The following is an 18,016-nucleotide window of genomic DNA, read 5'->3' as shown; positions in this document are numbered from 1 at the left end:
GGGGGGGGGGATGGCAGGCGTGCACATATACATACTGACATACATTAAAATTGAATATGGTGTTGGAACTTTGGAACTAGCACTGTGTATGACTTAAAAAAACATGAAGACAAATTTCTGGAGTTTTATAGTGAGAGTGATGCTCACAAACTAAAGAAAAATCGAAAAATACTACAAGGGTGGGAAAGGTGATTATACAGGGTGTCCACAAAGACTGGGTACATGGAGTAAATAAAATCATAGCATAAACAATTAAATATAAGAAATAATAATTTCTTAAAGTATGTGTCAATCCCCATGTACCCAGACTTTGTGAACACCCTGTAGAATGGATTTGACAACAAAGAAGAGAACATATGCCACTGAATGGTTTGTTGGTCATGAAACAAGCTAGAGTATATCAAAGAATTGGGCATTGAAGGAGAGTGTCGGTAGCATGGAAGATGCTTCATGATGATGATGATGATGTGTGTGTATAACTTGTACACAAACCTTTTTACATGTGCACTCATAAATTCTTGTATTTTGTTTCTCAAACAGTTACTTTTTAAAGACTGGTGATATATCAGAAACACAAGACATGTCTTCTGTGACCCCTCCTGCTAATGGTAAGTCATTCACTTATCCCCACCTCCTATATTTTTACAAATCACATTTTTACGGTTTTCAAGTTTGTAATTCTGAATGAATCACATCAGCAATGAGTCATAACTTATCCGTGTATGTCCTGTAAGTTTTTCTGTGTTAACCCTTTCGTTACTGTATTTATTTTGAGATGCTCTGTGTTTCTTTCAATTAAGTATAGCAATGAATTTAGTACAATAACTTAGTTATCATTAAATTTGCCAGTCTGATCTGGCAGTGTTTCTATAACTGGATGCCCTTCCTAACGCCAACCACTCCGAGAGTGTAGCGGGTGCTTTTTACATGCACCGGCACAGGGGCCAGAGGAGGCTGGCAATGACCACAATCGGTTGGTGTTTTTTTACATGCCACTGGCATGGAAGCCAATCAAGGTGGCACTGGCATCTGTCACATTCAGATGGTGCCTTTTACATGCCACTGGCACGGGGATCACAACTACAATTTCCATTTGATTTTGATGTACGTGACTCAATAGGTCTCCTCGAGCACAGCGTGTCGCCCTCCGATCCAAGGTACTTTTGAGTGGGCTGGGACAGGGGCTGGTTATGTGACACTGGTGTAGGTTTCAGCTTTGAACTCACTTTATTTGCTGAGTCTTCGCAGCCACAGCATATCTCTAGAGGTCCCGATTTAATGAAATTATCTTTTATCATTTGGAAAGAACAGTTTCCTAATTAGCACTCTTTAATCAATGCTATGGCAGTCTGTTAAAAAACCGGTTTCTAGTTAGTATGTGTGCGACGTTTCTTTTGTGGTTCAGTTTATTAATGTGCTCAGAATTACAATCTATTCTACACAGTTAAATATTATAGCTGGCACCAAAAGATAGCAATCTCTTTGAGTATATTTCTATTGTATTTTGTTTTCCATGCACTCATTTTATTTTTATTCTTAAAGTTTGCATAGTGTATAATGTATTTGTTCCTACCGTTAGAGTTTAGTCCGTTTCACAGTTTGATTCCTTCAAGAAACTCTACAGTTGTTAACTGGACTGAAGTGAAGATCTTTCTTTCCTCGATGCTTTCCATCAATTACTGTGTTATATTTGCAGTCACTGATCAGCAACTCAATGGTAGTGCATACTTTGAAGACAGTCCAGAGACGAACGAGAATAGTGAAGCTAATGTAAACGATGAGGACTATTTAGAAATGGTTTTAAATGTAGAAAATGAACTTGAAGGTAACAGTGAGCAGATCCAATTGTATCATCAATCAGCGCGTAATCCCAAAAGTAAGGTCTCTAAAAATATTTAGAAATCACAGAAATGGTTCTATATTTTAAGAGATGAGGAATTATGTACATTATTTACATTTGATGGATATTTGTCCTCATCTTGTTTGTTGTTAACACAATGTTTCGGCTGATATACCCTCCAGCCTTCATCAGGTGTCTTGGAGAAATTTTGAACCTGGGCTCTCATTCCCAAGGTAACCCCAAGACTCCGAGTTCGATTCCAAGCAGTGACCTGAATAATGAAAAAGATATAATGATAATAATAGCAACAGCAACAACAACAACATATAAAAATACCTTAGGAATGAGAACCCAGGTTCGAAATTTCCCCAAGACACCTGATGAAGGCTGGAGGGTATATCAGCCGAAACGTGTTAACAACAAACAAGATGAGGACAAATATCCGCCAATTGTAAATAATGTATCACAGAAATGTTTATTATCAATGATGCTTACATCATTTTAAAGTTTGAACATTTATCTATTTTTTTTACATAAATTGCCATTTCGGTTGATGCATTTTTGTAGGTGCTGGGGCAGTTTTTGTATAGCCATATCATACCAGCTCACCACCATGTCGTTGAGGAAGCGTTGAACCTCGTCTTTCATCTTGTCATTGCTGAAGCGTATTCCAGCCAAATGTTCTTTCAACTTAGGGAGCAGGTGGTAGTCACTGGGTGCCCTGTCCAGACTATATATTCAAGGTTCCAATGTAAATAAACACATTGAGGTTTTTGATGTTGCTCTGCAGAAATTCAGAGGAATTAGCAGTTAAGATTTTCAGGTGGAAACAGTTATTCTGTGCAATGTCCTGTACATCACATATTTTGGATCCACTTTAAGAAATTCAACATACATTCCTTCTAAGAAAAAGTTTTTAGCTTAATATTTGTCTAGGTGGTCACACTTTACTATGGAAGATGAATCAATACAATTTTCATAATGTTGAAGATTTACAGCTTTCATAAATTGTGTCTCAGTCATGTGAGAATTGCCCTAAAGCACACGTTTTCGCTCTTGTTCAGACTTTCTTTCACATAAATGTATAGAAAAGAAGAAATTTTAACAAGAAGGAATTATATGAAGGTTTGATAAGCAAACTGTTAAAAAGTATTGTAGAGGTTTATAGGGAGGCAGTTTTATTGATTTATGGGGAAGTTTTATTGCAGTGATTTGTGGGGCAGGAGCAGCTTTATTGCAGAGATTTCTATCAATTTACAGAATGTATTTGAAGTAAGAGCTTGTTAAAAGTTTGCGTTTTATGTTAATGAAGATTTTAGTATTGTAGAAGGATTTCTATAGAAATGAAGAAATGTATAACTGTTGAAGAACCTGACATCTAGCATAAGTTGTTAGTATTTCTGATGACCTCTGTGAGCAATAAGTTTATCGTATCTAGATTTAACCATTATGGATGCCAAAAGGTTTAATGGTAAATGGCAAAACTGCAAGTGTTTGTTAAGGACTTACTTTGTCAGGACATTGGACCAGCTGTTTGTAAAATTAATGAAGGAACACTGAAACAAATGAACTGCTGAAGTTTAAGGAAGATGATGTTGATATACATTATGAAGATGTTAAATTAATTAAGGCATGGTTTGTTGTGTTATTTGGTTCAGATCTGGATAAGAGTAGGAAGAGAAAGAAGAAGAAAAGTAAGAAACATAAGGAACTTCTTGCAGATGAGAATAACGATGATAGTGTTATTGCTGACGAAGAAGAGAATAATGATGACGGCAGTGAGTTGTTGTTGTTTTTTGTTACCTTTTATATACATTTTGAATGAATTGATGTTTTGTTTTTTGTTTTTTCTAATTAGTTACTGTGGTGAGAAGTGTATTCTTTTAGTTAATCTTTTTTTTAATTTTTTATTAGAGTCACTCTCTCTTTTACTCTTTTACTTGTTTCAGTCATTTTACTGCGGCCATGCTGGAGCACCGCCTTTAGTCGAGCAAATCGACCCCAGGACTTATTCTTTGGAAGCCTAGTTCTTATTCTATCGGTCTCTTTTGCCGTACCGCTAAGTTACGGGGACGTAAATACACTACCATCGGTTGTCAAGCGATGTTGGGGGGACAAACATATACACACACATACATATATATATACATATATACGACGGGCTTCTTTCAGTTTCCGCCTACCAAATCCACTCACAAGGCTTTGGTTGGCCCGAGGCTATAGTTAAAGACATTTGCCCAAGGTGCCACGCAGTGAGAATGAACCATGTGGTTGGTAAGCAAGCTACTTACCACGCAGCCACTCCTGCGTCAGTCAACTTTAGGATTATATTTTTGCCACCATGGGTAATAGAAACTAAATGGGTAACCCTGCAATGGACTAGTCTTCTGATCACGAGGAATGTTAGCTTGTTCACTTAGCCAATGGGGTGGCGTCATTTGGATGCTAAAATGATGCAAAGTGCATTGTGACCAGTGAGGTATGACAACATCCAATAGTCTGGTGAATCAGGTGATAGTATACTTATGATGAATCGGATTTAACTTTTAGCAAAATTTCTTGGTGTTTAGTCAAAATGATGAAATGAATACTAATTTCATACAGGAAAAAAATATTTATAAAACTTAAAATGAAATTAAATGAAGCAATATTCAAGAAATATAAATAAAAGGAAGAGAAATTGAAAACAAAATTGTTCTCCTTTTGTATTATGGAAATTCATGCACTCTCCCATCATCATCATCATCATTTAACATCCGCTTTCCTATGCTGGCATGGGTTGGATGGTTTGACTGAGGAGGCTGCACCAGGCTCCAATATGATCTGGCAAAGTTTCTACAGCCGGATGCCCTTCCTAACACCAACCACTCCGAGAGTGTAGTGGGTGCCTTTACGTGCCACAGGCACGAGGGCCAGTCGGGCAGTACTGGCATCTGCCATGCTCAAAAGGTGCTTTTTACATGCCACCGGCACTGGCAACAATCAGGCTCAAATGGTGCTTTTAACGTTCCACTGGCACGGGTGCCAATCAGGTGGTGCTGTCATCAGCCACGACAGCGATTTCACTTGCCTCAGCAGGTCTTCACAAGTATTGTTTATTGTCCAATGATTGAAGGGCTCTGTTCATGCTATATTATTAGCATTAACCTGCACTTGGGAATAAAATTATTTCATTATCTGTATCTTTCAATACATTTCAACACTTCTAAAGCAAATTTTGTTTGTTGACTTTCAACTTAAGTTGCATTTAACGTACGATAGGGTCTTATAAAACTAGATTTATATATCCTAAATTTGCAGAAGAATTTGTCGTGTGGGCAGTTTAGCTTAAAGGTAAAACACTTGATGCATAATCACAGGGATGTGAGTTCGAGTCTCATTGTTGGCTGCCGACAGATTTTTCTTCAAAATATGAATAGTTTATCCTGTTCATGGTATATTATTAGCATTATCCTGCATTTGAGAATAAAATTATTTCCTTATCTTTCAATACATCCCAACACTTCTAAAGCAAACTTTGTTGACTTTCAGCCTAAGTTGCATATATATAGCTACTTAGGGGAAGTCGATATCCTCATTAGGGTTTATATAATCCAAGGTATTCCACTGGTTTAATCTATATCATATAATGCAAAAGTCATATGTTCGGAATTATTGAAATTATGAATATTGGGGGGGAAACAAGAAGAAATGGATGTAATTACTAATTTATTTGTAGTTGATCAAATAGATGATAGGACTGAAGCATCTATGTAGGTTCTTTTTTCTTTTAATTTCTTTTAATTTATTTTTCTTTGAGCTTTCAACTTCTAATCAAATTATTTGTACTGTTATTTTGTTTTTAATGTCATCTTTTTTGCACTCTTTCTTCCTGTTTCTTGAGTAAAACTGTGATGGACTGGCGTCCCGTCCAGCTGGTGGGGGAACACATACGCCATAGAAACCGGGCCCATGAGCCTGGCTAGGCTTTAAAAGGGCGCATAAATAATATATATATGTATATATATCACTCTTTAGTATGGTTGGTGTTAAGCTGGGCATCCAGCCATAAAAACCATGCCAAAACAGACAGAAGTCTGGTGCAGTTTTCTGCCTGGCCCTGTCAAGCATCTAACCCATGCCAGCATGGAAAGAAGATGTTAAACAATGATTATTATGATATATATATCAACATCATTTAAGGTCCATCTTCCATGCTGGCATGGGTTGGATGGTTTGATTGAAAACTGGTAAACTTGGGGAGCTGCACCAGGTTTCAATCTGATTTGGCATAGTTTCTACAGCCGAATGCCTTTCCTAATGCTAACTACTCCGAGAGTGTAGTGGGTTCTTTTTGTCTCACTGGCACCATGACTACGATGTCACTTGGCTTGACAGGTTTTCTCAAGCATGGTATATCGTCCAAAAGTGTTCATCACTCGTCACTGCCTCCAGAAGGCCCAACTTTTGAACAGTGCATTTTATGTGCCACCAACACAGGTGCCAGTTATGTGACACTGGCCTCAGCTGCGACTATGATTTCACTTGGTGGTCACTAGAAAAGCGGAACATTCATGAAATGCCATTTTATATTTTCACAAGAACTGTTTGAGGTAATCAATAAGTGTCACAAAGCATGATATCAAATTAACACTCACAAATGTTCCATAACAGGTGCAGGAGCGGCTGTGTGGTAAGTGGCTTGCTTCCCAACCACATGATTCTGGGTTCAGTCCCACTGCGTGGCACTTTGGGCAAGTGTCTTTCTACTATAGCCTCGAGCTGACCAAAGCCATGCGAGTGGATTTGGTTCACGGAAATTGAAAGACGCACGTCGTGTATATGTATATATATGTTTGTGCATGTGTGTTTGTACCCCCAACATTGCTTGACAATCGATGCTGATGTGTTTATGTTCCCGTAACTTAGCAGTTCGGCAAAAGAGACCGATAAGTACTAGGCTTCCAAAGAATAAGTCCTGGGGTTGATTTGTTCGACTAAAGGTGATGCTCCAGCAAGGCCACAGTCAAATGACTGAAACAAGTAAAAGAATAACAGAAACGACAGATCAGAAACCACTTACCACATGGTTTATTGATGATTTTAATTAATGCTCGTTAGTTTTGCCTTCAAATTTTCCGTTTTTCTAATGACCACCCTGTTGTTGAAATACTGTGTTAGTGGAGAGAGTAGAGACTATTGGGAGAGGGAGTATAGAAGGGATTAGTGTTAGGAGGTCATCGATAAATTGAATGACGGCAGAGAGGGGGGGTTGTATGGTGAGGGTCTAGGGCTCTTCTACGCTATGAGGGTGAATATGGACATATGTGAGTGGAAAGGGGGACAGGAAGGGGGCAATAGACTAGGGTGGCTGAGGGGAATCCTGAGAGAGTGATTGCAGGAAATCATTGTTGGGAAAGGCCGAAAGGGAAGGTGGGGTGGATAAAAGGGGGAAATTGATGAGGTAAAAATGCTGTAGGGGAGAGGACAGTGAGAGAAAACAAGGTAGAAGGATTGGGTAGCAGCAGTGGGAGCAATGAAGGGAAAGAGAGTGGAGGGTGTCATCCACACTTCATTCCCACTGCTCACCCCTACCCATCTGGGATGGGTAATGGGTGGGGACAGTGGGTGAGAGGAGATGGTAATTTATTAAATTGTTTCCTTCAGGTTCAAAGAAAAAGAAAAGAAAAAAGATTAAAAAACATGAATCAATCACAGAGGAAAACGAAGACAGTAACATCGGAGACGTTCTTAACATTGACGAGGGTGAGTTTTTGTTTGTTTTTCTCCATATTTATTTGCTGTAATTATTACTCAGTTTTTCCCCCAGATTTTTAAAGCTTCATTATTAGTAATGGTGAAAGGCAGTGAGCTGGTAGAATTATCAGCATGCTTTGGGTGGTGGGGGTGGAATGCTTAGTGGTATTTTGTCCATCTTTATGTTCTGAGTTCAAATTCTGCCATGGTTGACTGTCAGGGTTGATAAAACAAGTTTTGAGGGGAGGAGCAAACCAATTACACTGCTATTTTATTTTATCATCCCTAAAAGGATGAAAAGTTCACATAGTGTTGTGGAAAGATTCCACCCCACCCACCCAAAGTGACTAAAAGGTGGACCGACTCATTGTTATAAAACAAAGCCCTGTGTGATTGGCAGTTCGTGTTGGTAGCAGTTCACTGTGAGCTTTTGATATAGAGTGTTGAGTCTCGTTTAATAATAACAGTAGTGTGTTGTGTATATACTTTCTTCCCCACTGCTTCAATATATTATATATCCAATACAAGGATATAAAACATTGGCAGAATTTGAACTTAGAAAATTAAGAGCTGGACGAAATGCTGCTAAAAATTTTATCCAGAGCACGAAAGGTTCTGCCAGCTCTCTGTTATTACTGGAAGTAAATGAAAATGCTAACATTTTGTATTTATATCTCTTAGAACTTTCTGTACTTGGTGATTATCTGTCAAATACGGTGAGCTGGCAGAATCGTTAGCAGCATTTCATCTGCCGCTACATTCTGAGTTCAAATTCTGCCAAGGTCAACTTTGCCTTCCACCCTTTCTGGGTTGATTAAGTACCGGTCAAGTACTGGGGTTGATGTGATCGACTATCCACCTCCCCACAAATTCCAGGCCTTGTGCCTATAATAGAAAGGATTATATGCCAAATACACTGTTGAAAGCTGGATGCCTTTCCTAATGCCAACCACTCCGAGAGTGTAATGGGTGCTTTTGTACCAAATATTTGTTTTGTTTTATTTTACATAAATTTGAATTAGTGATTATAAGTATTTGCTGCTTGTTTGCAATTTAGCTCATTAATTAGGATAGATATGGGAACAGGTGTGGCTGTGTGGTAAGTAGCTTGCTTTCCAACCACATGGTTTCTGGGTTCAGTCCCACTGCGTGGCACCTTGGGCAAGTGTCTTCTACTATGACCTCGAGCTGACCAAAGCCTTGAGAGAGGATTTGGTAGACAGAAACAGAAAGAAGCCCATCGTATATACATATATGTATGTATATATATGTGTGTCTGTGTTTGTTTCCCCGCCATCACATGACAACTGATATAGGTGTGATTACATCCCCGTAACTTAGCGGTTCGGCAAAAGAGATCGGTAGAATAAGTACTACGCTTACAAAGAATAAGTCCTGGGGTCGATTTACTCGACTAAAGGCGGTGCTCCAACATGGCCACAGTCAAATGACTGAAACAAAAAGAAATATTATAACTTGTAATAGGCACTGATTGTCGCCATAGGAGAATTATTAGAACCAAGAATACAGAATAGAATTAACTTTTGTGTGTAAAATATGATTGCTTTGTTGTTTGCAGTTGATGGAGTGAAGAAAAAGAAAAAGAAACATAAAAAACACAAAAAGGAGGAGGACGACGAGGAGGAGGAGGAAGAAATATTTTCACATGATGCTGAAGTGAAAATAGAAGGAAGTATGGACGTTGATGATAGTGACTGTGCAATTAGTAGTGATGATGATTTTGGTAATGGTCCTGCTGTCAAAAATAACAAAATTGATGAAGGTGAGTTGATTTTACATTTGAATGAGATAACATTTTTCACTTTGCTGGATAACTGTTTTTAGAGAAAAACTATAGGACTTGGACTATTTATAGTTGAAGTTGTTGTATTAGGTAGAGTTTATTTCAGTGGTAGTGGTGGTGGTTCCATTTTACCTGCAGTTTCATAAATCATTCATCATCATAATCATTTAACATCTGTCTTCCATGCTGGCATGGGTGGGACGGTTTGACAGGAGCCAGCCAGGCAGAAGCCTGCACCAATCAACTCTCCAACATTTATATCAGCTGTTATTATACAAAGATAAGGAGGTGAGCTGACAGAACGTTAGCACACCAGGCGAAATGCTTGGCAGTATTTCGTCTGTCTTTACGTTCTGAGTTCACCAAACGTATATAACAGGAAATACAAGGCAAACTTGGGTATGTGAACAACGAGAGAAACAAATGGAAAACAAGACAAGTAATATAAAGAATGACCCTTCATCAGTTGTCGGCTGTTCATCTACTCCACATTTCATACAATTCATGACATCATCATCATTGTTTAACATCCGTTTTCCATGCTGGCATGAGTTGGACAGTTTGACTGAGGACTGCACCAGGCTCCAATCTGATCTGACAATGTTTCTACAGCTGGATGCCCTTACTAATGCCAACCACTCCTAGAGTGTAGTGGGTGCTTTTTACGTGCCACCGGCACAGGAGCCATTCAGGGCGAGGAGGCTGGCATCCAACCACCATATACATAAAGATAGGCATATTAAAAGGAGTCTGTTGGAAAACACATTTAAATAAAAGGGATCCTTGATAGTTAAAAGGTTAGGAACCAATGGCTTATGTTTAGAATGACATTCTAGGGCATATCTGAGTGGTCAATTCTGGCCAAATTGGTACAAGGTAAGATATTTTGGCTGGGTATGTTGAGGCACGTGGCTGTTGGGCTCGTGATTGTAAAATTGCAGTTTCAATTCTTGGACTGGGCAATGCGTTGTGTTCTTGAGCAAAACACTTCAGTTCATGTTGCTCCAGTTCACTCAGCTGACAAAAATGGGTGATCCTGTGATGGACTGGCATCCCAGAGAAACTGGGAAAGCGGCTCTATGTTCCTTAGGAAGTCATCATCATCATCATCGTCGTTTAACGTCCGCTTTCCATGCTAGCATGGGTTGAAGGATTTGACTGAGGACTGGCAAACCAAATGGCTGCACCAGGCTCCAATCTGATCTGGCAGAGTTTCTACAGCTGGATGCCCTTCCTAATGCCAACCACTCTGAGAGTGTAGTGGGTGCTTTTACGTGCCACCAGCACGAGGGCCAGTCAGGCAGTACTGGCAACGGCGACGCTCAAATGGTGTATTTTACGTGCCACCTGCACAGGAGCCAGTCCAGCGGTACTGGCAATGATCTTGCTTGAATGTCTTGGCAACGATAATCCATTTTGAATGGTTTAAATATTAATGGTTAATCCATTTTACATTCTTTTTTTTTTTGTCATTTTAATTATTAGACGGTAGAAGTTTTGTTTAATCTACATTGTCTCTTCTGCTCTCTGCCCCATTTTGAGTTTAAAAAGACAAAAACCCCATGGCCAAAAAATGTGCATCCCATCATGAAGGCTATGGTTGTCATTGGACAGTGGCCTTGCTGGAGCACTACCTTGAAAGGGTTGAATGAAACAAATCATACCCAATGCTTTTTTCTAAGCCTGGTACTTCTTCAATCATTCTCTTTTGCCAAACCACTAAGTTACAAGGATGTAAACAAACCAACACTGTTTGACAGCCATTGTGAGAGGACGAATACACACACACAACAGGCTTCTTTCAGTTTCCATCCATCAAATCTAATCACAACACTAACTGGCTCCAGTCTATCATAGAAGACACTTGCTCAAGATGCTACGTAGAAGGACCGAACCCGGAACCATGTTGTTGAGAAACAAACTCCTTGCCACACAGCCATAGTGTGGCTATATTTAGTAATTAAACTTTAGTTCTTCAACTAGTAATAATAACATATCAGTGTGCTTGCCCGACAGAGTGTAAGTATCTTGAGAGAAAAGCTGAACATAAGAAGCATCAGTTGTGGCGTGCAAGAGAGACGATTGCGCTGGTATGGACATGTGGTGAGAATGGATGAGGATAGCTGCGTGAAAAAGTGCCACACCCTAACAGTTGAGGGAACCCGTGGAAGAGGTAGGCCCAGGAAGACCTGGGCTGAGGTGGTGAGGCAAGACCTTCGTACATTGGGCCTCACCGAGGCGATGACTACGGACCGAGACCTTTGGAAATATGCTGTGAGTGAGAAGACCTGGCAAGCCAAGTGAGACCATAATCCAAGGCCTCTGCCAGGGGTGTAGCCAGCCCACTTATGCGTACCTTTCCTTCATTGGACACGAAACTCAGCTTGCGAAGACCTGTTGGGGCAAGCGAAAGCAAAATCATGATGGCACCTGTGCCCAGCGTCGCCTTTCTGGCACTTGTGCCCGTAGAAGTGTAAGGACTTTCGAGCGAGATCGTTGCCAGTGCCCCTGGACTGGCTCTTGTGTGGGTGGCACATAAAATACACCATTTTGAGTGTGGCCGTTGCCAGTACCGCCTGACTGGCCTTCGTGCCGTTGGCACGTAAAAGTACCCACTACACTCTCGGATTGGTTGGCGTTAGGAAGGGCATCCAGCTGTAGAAACTCTGCCAAATCAGACTGGAGCCTGGTGTAGCCATCTGGTTTCACCAGTCCTCAGTCAAATCGGCCAACCTATGGAAAGCAGACGTTAAACGATGATGATGATAGATATATATATATATATATATACATAGTTTGCTTGAAGCATTGTGTATTGTTTGTAAAGAATAAAAAGTTTTGAATGGTACAACAATGCACTGTAATACAGGCAATGGACTATATACCTGTTGTAATTTAGTTACCTATAGTGCGATGCTATTTTGGAATACAATTTCTTCTTCAGATATTCTTAGATTATAGCAGTGACTCCATCTAAGAATATCTGATGAAGGACTTGTATTCTGAAATAGCATCGCACTATAGGTAACTAAATTACAACAGGTATATAGTCCATTGCCTGTATTATATAGTGCATTGTTGTACCATTCAAAACTTTTTATTCTTTACATGTATATAAATATATCTTTTTTATTTTAAGGTCAAAAGAAAGTGAAAAAAGAAAAGGAAGAATCCAATCTTTTGATATCAAGTGAGTATTTTTTAGTTTAACTCCATGGATGAAATATTCAAGGACAGTATTTTTGCTTTTTACCTCCGCCTTAATGAAGACGGAGGTATTGTTTTCAGTTGTGTTTGTTTGTCTGTGGACAAGATATCTCAAGAACTGCTGGATGGATTTAAATGAAACTTTCAGGGATGTTTGGCCTCATGACTGGCACAAACTGATTAGATTTTGGACAAGGATTTTGGATTATTTTTCCTGTTTTTTTACTTAACTTTTGAGAGCAGTTAGGTTCATTTTTAGTATTCTCATTTGTGAGAGCAGTCGAGTTTATTTCAAATATTCTCACTGTGTGGCACCTTGATATGAGTTTGGGAAGATGAAAGCTAAAAGAAGAATTTCATACATGCACATACATATATATGCGTGTTTGTATTTTCGTTTTGTCTTAACATTGCATGATAGCTGTAAATGAGTGTCATTCCAATGTTCTACAAAATCATGCCTGGCCATGGGGAAATATAAACTTGCTTGGAAATAGGTGAGGGTTGGCGTCCAGCTGTAGGTGAAGAATGCCTCGGTTGACTTTGTCCAACCCATGCCAGCATGGTAAAGTGGATGTAGAACAATGATGATGCTACTGGAGAATCACTTAATGTACAGATTCAAGCATTTTTCATGTGAAATGTGTGTGATTTTAGATTTTCTTTTAGGTATTTTTTCATATCATCGTTTCTTTAACTTTTTCCTTTTGAAATCAAACCACGACAGCTTTACATCAATATTAACAACTTAAGACGGTGAAAATTTTTCAATGAGAAGAAATGCCCACAGCAAATTAAAACTATATTATAACCACATGTTGGACTTCTTCATCATTTAACGTCTGCTTTCCATGCTGGTATGGGTAGGACAGTTTGACAAGGAATCGATGAGCTGCAGGGCTATATTGAGCTGCATAGTCATCTTTGGTATGATTCTACAACTGGATGCCCTTCCTGATGCCAACCACTCCACAGAGTGTGCTGAGTATTTCTGTTGTGATTGAAAATTTCTGAAAGATATTAGAAAAGTGAAATAGCTGCAATTGAGAATAAAACCTTGACTGCAGAGTCTGTTCTCTGTGAGCTCAGTCCCTACATGTTGATGCTCGCTATAAGTGCTATCTTACCCAAATTAAAGCAGGTTTCTTTGACAAAGTTGGTGTAAATTAACGAGATACTCCTAACTAAATACTATGGGTTATTTGATAATTTTGGGTGATAACAAGTGAATTAGGTTAGTATACCACCTTAAAATAAACGTAACAGTCATCTAAGTTGCAAAAACTTTTCAAAACTGGTACTAAGTTTCAATTTTTATTGTGTTATGTGCATAAGATAGATCTCTCTGAATGTAATACTAGTCTACAGCATATAACATGACCAAAAGATGCCATACCTATTCCTGATAGCTATATGAACAGCTTAAATTAAATGTACAGCCAAAATATGCTTAAAAAAAAATGACTGCTCTGGGAGAGAACTCATTTCTATGAGATGGTAATTTGCTCCTGTACTCAGCCACTTTGCTTCTGCCATATTGAAAGTGAGAGTGAATTTATTTTAGAAACTTAATGGCCTGAAGTTTAAATATTTCTCTCTGAAATTTTTGGGAACAAACATTTGACAGAGTAATCTGAATGCTGAACAATTTTCATTGAATTTACCTGTAATTTTTGTAATTTTCAGGCAAAAATTCAACTCTAGATTTGTATTATAAGAACTTTTTGGTGTGAATTCCAAACACTGTATTGATATATGAATAAATATAAACTAGAATTGTTTCACAAAACGGGTCTAAATTCTTGATTTAATTTAGAATTTAATTGAAATTGATAAAAGTGTATTTTAGAAATATAGTTAGGAAGGGCATCCAGCTGTAGAAACTCTGCCAAATTAGATTGGAGCCTGGTGTTGCCATCCGGTTTCACCAGTCCTCAGTCAAATCGTCCAACCCATGCTAGCATGGAAAGCGGACGTTAAACGATGTTGATAGTTAGAAGAAGGTTGATGTGAGAAACAGGGAAAGCTCAGACACAGCTTTCTATCTTTTGTATTTGTTATAAGATTTTATTTCTAAATCCATTTTCTAAATCTTTCAGAAAACCGAAAACAGAAATGGCCAAAAGAGGACGTATTAAGACTTTTAGTTTCTCTTCAAAACAATTTATCAGATAGTAAAACTTTGAAAACTGAAGAACTTTGGCAACGTGTTCAGTTTGATTCCTACACACCTGAAGACTGTAAGGATATGTATACAGCAGCTGTATCAAAAGTAAGTTTTGGATTCAAAACAACACAAAAAGTTTTCTACCATTTTCCAATATAATAATCATCATCATCATCATTTAACATCCGTTTTCCATGCTGGCATGGATTGGACAGTTCGACTGGGGTCTGGGAAGCCAGGAGGCTGCACCAAGCCCCAATCTGATCTGGCAGTGTTTCTACAGCTAGATACCCTTCTTAACGCCAACCACTCCGAGAGTGTAGTGGGTGCTTTTTATGTGCCACCGGCACAAGGGCCAGAGGAGCTGGTATTGACCATGATCAGATGGTGCTTTTTACATACCGGCATGGAAGCCAGCCAAAGCAGCACTGGCATCGGCCACATTCAGATGGTGCTTTTTACGTGTTACCTGCACAGGGGTCACAACTACAATTTCCATTTGATTTGATATTGATGTTGATGTCAATGTACTTGACTCAATAGGTCTCCTCAAGGACAATCCAAGGTACTTTTGAGTGGGCTGGTTATGTGACACTGGCGTAGGCTACAGCTGTGAACTCCCTTTATTTGCTGGATCTTCTCAGTCACAGCATACCTCCAGAGGTGTCTGTCTTTTGTCATTGTCTTTGTGAGGCCCAGCATTCGAAGGTCATGCTTCACCACCTCATCCCATGTCTTCCTGGGTCTCCCTCTAACCTGGATTCCTTCCACTGTTTAGGAGTGGCACTTCTTCACACAGATCTCCTCGTCCATCTGCAGTACATGACCATACCAGCGCAAACGTCTCTCTTGCACGCCATATCCGATGCTTCTTTTGTCTAACATTTCTCTCAGGGAACCTACACTCTGTCGTGTGCTCTTCAGAGACATGTAGAGAGACAAGTTAGTTTGTAAATTCTCTTTATATAGCACTGGCACACTCTCAATTCAGTCTTGAAAAGTATACAAACCCGTTTTATCACTCTACTTCTTCTGCCAGTGTGTATATGTAAAGATTAAGATTGTAGTTTGTGTGTAAATTGGTCCACGCAATAATTGACACTAGAACAATTAATATTTGGAGCATAAGTTCATCATCATCAAACGTCCATTTTCCATGCTGGCATGGGTTGGACGGTTTGACTGAAAACTGGTAAGCTGATTTGGCATGGTTTCTGCACCTGCATTCCCCTCTTAGCGCCAACCAAAAGAAAATAAGAGGACTAAGAGAACTAAATGAACACTTCTGTATTCTAATTAGAAACTTCGTTAACAATTATTTAATTATCTGCTGCTAATAATAACCCTACTTCTTTTTTTTTTCAACACTTTTTGCTTGACCTTTTACTTATTTATGTTTTAAAGGTTCGCAAGATTCGGACAATGCTGGAAATTGTAAAAGATGCTATCAAGATATTACCGGTAAGTTTAGCTCTAGTATTGTCCTGTCATTCAATGTTCTTGCTCTTAATCCCATCTTTTACACACACACACACTTACTTTCCCAACAGTTCAGTCATGTGCTTTGGTGCAGATCTCTTATTTCACACATATTTCTAACTTTTATCCATTTTACAATAAATCATAAAATGTTTCGCTCTCTACTGATAGTAACTAAGTTAATTCATTATGATCACATAGTCAAGTAGACTGTCGGACGTTCATACCTTGCTGATCACAATGCGCTTCCTGCATTGATAACTGGCATTGGTGTGTTTACGTCTCTAACTTAGTGGTTCAGCAAAAGGAACCAATAGAATAAGTTCTAAGCTTTTTAAAAAAACAAGTATTGGGATCAATTCACTTGCCTAAAAAAATGTTAAGGCAGTGCTCCAGCATGGCCACAGTATAATGGCTGAAACAAGTATAAAAATAAGCCATCCGTCTCTCTCATGCTTTCTCCCCCCCCCCCCCCTCTCTCTCTCTCACACACACATTGATTTCCTTTGCTTTAAAGATTATTGCTGTTTCACAGTTTCCTTTTCCTCTTTTTATTTTCAGACATTAAACTCTCCCAAAACGTATGTATCTTTTCTCTCTTTTCTTGTTCTATTTTTGTAATCGTTAAAATTAATTAACTTACCAAATATTAAGATGTTTAATTTTCAACAGCTCATCAGTATCAGTACATATTGTAAAGCTGAGTTTGTGAGTGTGTGTTGCATCTATAGAAATCCACACCTTACAAGATAGCAATTTGGGAGTCGCACCAATGGATTCCTCATGGTCGAAAATGCCCGGAATCGGCCATTTATTTATTTTTTTTCTTCCTTCCTAACCGGTGAATTTTTGCATTAACCCTTTCATTACCAAACCACCCAAAGCCGCCCGAAAAAAATTTTGGTTCATGTGACCAAGCCACCCAAAACCGCCCGTTATCACCTATTCATATTTAAATGAGAATATCAGAGCGAATCTCGTTAGTACATTCGTGAAAACACGTGATTATTTGTGTAAACAGTTCAGCTATAGTTTTGTACAACGATCGACGTGTTTTTTTAATTTTGTGAATTTTGGGAGATTTTTTCCAAATTTGTTCCTGTTGTGTTTTCAAAATTTGTAATCCTGACAAAAAAATGGATACGAATTTTATTCTGTCAAGCAGCTAGTCAGAATTTGAAGGATTTCCCGTTGAAGACCTTGATAAATCTAACTCTGTAACCGAAAAAAAAAGCATGTGGTATTTGATAATGAATCTGAGGTTTCATTTTCCGAAAATGAAAGCAGTGAATCTGAGAGCTCCGATAGCAATAAAGAGAATGAATTAGTACCTGAATGGAGTGAAAATTTAAAAACTCCTTCTTTCAGTGATTTTTCTGAAGAAACTGGACCAAGTCACAGTCTTACCCAGGAGAGTAAAGCTTTAGACTATTTCTTTTTGCTTTTTCCGATGTACCTATTTGAATTGATTACGGCGGAAACAAACCGTTACGCTGAATGTAAACAAAGAGTAAAAAAGGATAGTTTGTGGTTTCCCACAAACTTGAATGAAATTAAAGAATATTTTGCCATAAATATTATTATGGGCATTAGAAAGTTACCTAGAATAACAAATTACTGGAGTAGTGATGAACCCTTTGGAGACGAATATGTCTCAAGTATAATGACGAGGACATGGTTTTTAAAATTGACTCAATATTTACATGTAAGAGACACGAGCAGTACACCAGTACGTGGAGAACCAGACTTTGATCCCTTATTTAAAATAAGACCCCTCATTGAC

At 38.7% G+C, this 18,016-nt stretch overlaps 1 protein-coding gene across 8 annotated transcripts in view; it reads left to right on the top strand.

Moving 5' to 3' along the window:
* LOC106867195 (nucleolar transcription factor 1) overlaps positions 1–18,016 on the top strand; it is a 62,405-nt gene that overhangs the window by 22,949 nt on the left and 21,440 nt on the right. For 3 of the 8 annotated variants that reach the window (XM_052966661.1, XM_052966663.1, XM_052966662.1), the window contains 9 exons: positions 541–608; positions 1,697–1,876; positions 3,499–3,618; positions 7,487–7,585; positions 9,156–9,359; positions 12,520–12,570; positions 14,687–14,859; positions 16,159–16,215; positions 16,795–16,814. In XM_052966661.1, the coding sequence (XP_052822621.1) occupies positions 541–608; positions 1,697–1,876; positions 3,499–3,618; positions 7,487–7,585; positions 9,156–9,359; positions 12,520–12,570; positions 14,687–14,859; positions 16,159–16,215; positions 16,795–16,814 (972 nt within the window). The remainder of the gene's footprint in view (positions 1–540; positions 609–1,696; positions 1,877–3,498; positions 3,619–7,486; positions 7,586–9,155; positions 9,360–12,519; positions 12,571–14,686; positions 14,860–16,158; positions 16,216–16,794; positions 16,815–18,016) is intronic. The other 5 variants (XM_014912000.2, XM_014912001.2, XM_052966664.1 and 2 more) reach the window with 3 other exon arrangements.

The sequence above is a fragment of the Octopus bimaculoides genome, chromosome 3, assembly GCF_001194135.2.
Source record: "Octopus bimaculoides isolate UCB-OBI-ISO-001 chromosome 3, ASM119413v2, whole genome shotgun sequence".
Classification (NCBI taxonomy): domain Eukaryota; kingdom Metazoa; phylum Mollusca; class Cephalopoda; order Octopoda; family Octopodidae; genus Octopus; species Octopus bimaculoides.
Note: the sequence above shows the minus strand (reverse complement) of the source record. Positions and strands in the feature narration are given on the sequence as shown.